This window comes from Spinacia oleracea, chromosome 1, assembly GCF_020520425.1.
Source record: "Spinacia oleracea cultivar Varoflay chromosome 1, BTI_SOV_V1, whole genome shotgun sequence".
Taxonomy (NCBI): domain Eukaryota; kingdom Viridiplantae; phylum Streptophyta; class Magnoliopsida; order Caryophyllales; family Amaranthaceae; genus Spinacia; species Spinacia oleracea.
Window position 1 is genome coordinate 135,308,509 of NC_079487.1, and position 3,241 is coordinate 135,311,749.

Genomic DNA, 3,241 nt, shown 5'->3' on the forward strand with positions numbered 1-3,241 from the left:
TTGATCATCATTTGCACTGGAACTTGATATCAGGGTTTTTTCGTTTGGTTGATCATCATTTGCACTGGAACTTGATATCACGGTGTTTCTAACCAAATGACCCCTTCATATCTGTCAGTTTAACAATTTTGTTCCCGTTGTCTTATTCATAGTTGATACAATCCCATCCTTCACTTTCTGTAATCATTTGCACATACATTTATCTTGGTTTTGAACTATTTCTGATACTTGTAGGCAGTATTTCCTGTGTTTCCATTCATCATGGACGAGATGATGGAGGTGCCGAAAGAGGACGAGATGATGGAGGTGCCGAAAGAGGACGAGATGATGGACGTGTTTCTGGATGAGACAGTTTCTGAAGCAGACAGTAAAATAGAATATTTTAGACAGGACGCTGAAGTATACAAATCAATATATTGTTCAATAATGAAAGATGAATGGGCTAGCAAACATTCTGTTGAAGTTTGGTGTGAACCTGTGGTTGAGGTTCTATCTGTGAGTCTCTGCAACAATAATAAGAACAGCAACATCACGAGATCACGGGAAATTTATGGTAATATTTTTGTTGTTGATAGTATGAGTAATACGACTAATACCAAATGTGATATCTATGAAAGGAATGATCAAGATGATGAACCAGAGATAATCCCTTTTGATGGTGGTACCTTAAGCCTCACAGGGCCTGATGATGTTATGTCAATGGATAAACCATTTATTGGTATTGATATCTTTGACAGGGCTGTAGATGAAACCATCATTAATGGTTTTGAACCTTTGGTGAAGACTGTTGATATGGCAAAACAAAATCATACGTTTGAACAATTCAACAAACGTATGGTTCATGGCCATTATGAGTCTGGCTGTTCCGCAGAGGTGGAGTACCTTGCACTAACTTTTGGTGTTTTTGCCCCTGTCGAGGTCCGACTCATTAAGCAGCCAGTGGAAGAAGGAAAGGGGAACAAGAGGAGAATAGGAGAAGTAAAGGAAGAGGAAGAACTTGAGGTTTACGGGACAATTTCTGCCACTTATAATCTTTTATGTTCGGAAAGTAAAGTTAATCGCATTATGCTTTTTGAGATTAAGGAGGATTCTAACGAGTTTGATTGGGTGACATTAGGGTGTCCCCTCACCCTGTCTAGATCTGTGGTGGCAGTGCCTGCATATTCATCTCTCACAATTCAAGTAGAATTATGGGATTTTGCTACAAAGAAGCTAATTGTTCGTGGCAGCAATAAGTTTGAAACTAAGAACTACAGGGTTAAGAAAACCATTACTGGTCTAAGTTATTTAGATGCAGAAGTGACTATTGATTGGGAGAAGCCGTTCAAGTTGGATGATCCGGTCGTCAAAAAATCAATCAATTGGAGAATTTATTCCCATTTTTGGGTTTGTGATGTTACATTGGCTTTTCTTCTCAATTATAATCTGTCAATTTTACATTTTTCTAACTTGTTATAATGTTGTTTGCATTTATGTTCAGGGTCCTCATGTAGTGGAGGTGTTTTCAATCTTTATTGGTCGGGAAACTGACAAGCCCTTGCGACTCCATGGAATCGTTGCCTTTTGTGGTGGCAATGGTGATTTTAAACTTTTCAAGAGAGGCAAGGATGATCCGTTTATCTTGGACCCTGGCAGAAATTTGTTAACTCTAAAAGGCCCAAATATAATTTTGGCAGGCGGGGATTCATTTGGGATATCAGTGGACCTTGAGGATGTTGATGGTCTTGTGTCAATCAAAGGGGTTGTATCGTCAGGTTATGGAGTTAATCATCATCAAGAAGGTTGGTTTAATCGGCTCTTGTGTTCTGTTATTAAAGGTAAGCATGAACTTAGTTTTGCTGCTGTTCATTACACAGTCATAGCTTATGCTATAAAGGTTACGTTAAAAGTTCACTTGTTCTTCAAAGGTGGGCATGAACATTCTTCTAATGATATTAGCACAATTCATGGGAGTCTTGTTGCTTTAAATGATAAGTATGGTCGTAGATCAAGTTATGAGAAATTATATTATCGAAATGTGATTTTTGAGAGGCGTAAAGAAAATCCTTTAGTAATCTCATGTATGGAGGATTTTGATATGGATATGGAGCTTTCAAAAAAGGTGTTTGCTGTTCCGCACAATCCCCGCTTGTGTATAGCAGTAGATTTGAGTTGTCAATGCCCGAGTTTCACTGGATTCATCAAGGAGACTGCTCAATTCGAAGTTGATAGTAGTGTTGGTAATGATGTGGTTATTGAGGGAGATTCATTTGGAATAAACATCAGTGTCAAATGGAGTCAAGCATGATTTGATTTAGCTATTAACAAAAAGAAAAGAAAAAAAGTAGATCAATCTCTTAGAGGACAAACCTTTTAAATAGAGGGATTACATTGTATGTTTGTTTGTTTAATGAATATTGCCTTTTCTTTTCTTTTTTTTGACAAACGCATGAATTTTGGGTTTAGACATTCAAATGTTTAACAAAATTTTATCAGTTGTGTGTAGTAAGAACTTATAGAAAAAGTGATTAATATTCGGTTGTTAGACTTGTTGTTAGATGCTTCTTGCAATCAATACTCATATTAAAATCTCCTATGAGTGCTAGTATACGTTATGTTAATTAAAGTTTGAACATGTGATCTATCGTACATAAATTTAATCACTAAAGAACATCATTGGTTTTTATAATAGCGAATATGGGGAGAGAATTTGAATCTATGATCTTCGGTCTTAACCACTAGAGAACTAGGCGAAGACCTCATTACTCGTAATTTCATTATCAAATAGGCAAATAGTGACATATCGTATATTCATTTGAGTAATCGAGTTTTCTGAACATGGCGTGATAGTTGAGAAGTCTTTTAGAGGAAATTAAAAGGTGGGTCAAATTGGGCTTTTGGGCCTTTGGATTTGATTGTTCCATCTATATGCCGATTTCCTTTGGATTTTCAATACTTATATTATGAATAATTTCACAAAAAGTTAACTTGGACAAAGATTCCAATAGTTTGAATGTTATCTAAGAAAATTATATACGGAGATACAATTTATGATGAGTTGATGATTTAGAAGTGAAAATATTTTATGTAATACTACTTGCAAATTTGTGTCCATCAAAGAGTTTTACTGGTAGTGTCGAGAATTTGGTGTGAATATATAAAATGTCTACATTACCTTTATTGGAAAAATTACTTTAAATAATCCAATCTTTTGACGATTTTCCTATAATAATTCAACCTTTCGATTATTATTTAATAACCA

At 35.6% G+C, this 3,241-nt stretch overlaps 1 protein-coding gene across 1 annotated transcript; it reads left to right on the forward strand.

The window, feature by feature from the left end:
• The first annotated feature begins 261 nt into the window (after positions 1–261).
• LOC130459118 (uncharacterized) lies at positions 262–2,536 on the forward strand. The gene is made up of 2 exons (XM_056830547.1): positions 262–1,386; positions 1,481–2,536. Exons 1-2 carry the CDS (start codon positions 262–264, stop codon positions 2,285–2,287), a joined length of 1,932 nt encoding a protein of 643 aa, XP_056686525.1. The 3' UTR covers positions 2,288–2,536.
• The last annotated feature ends 705 nt before the right edge of the window (positions 2,537–3,241 follow it).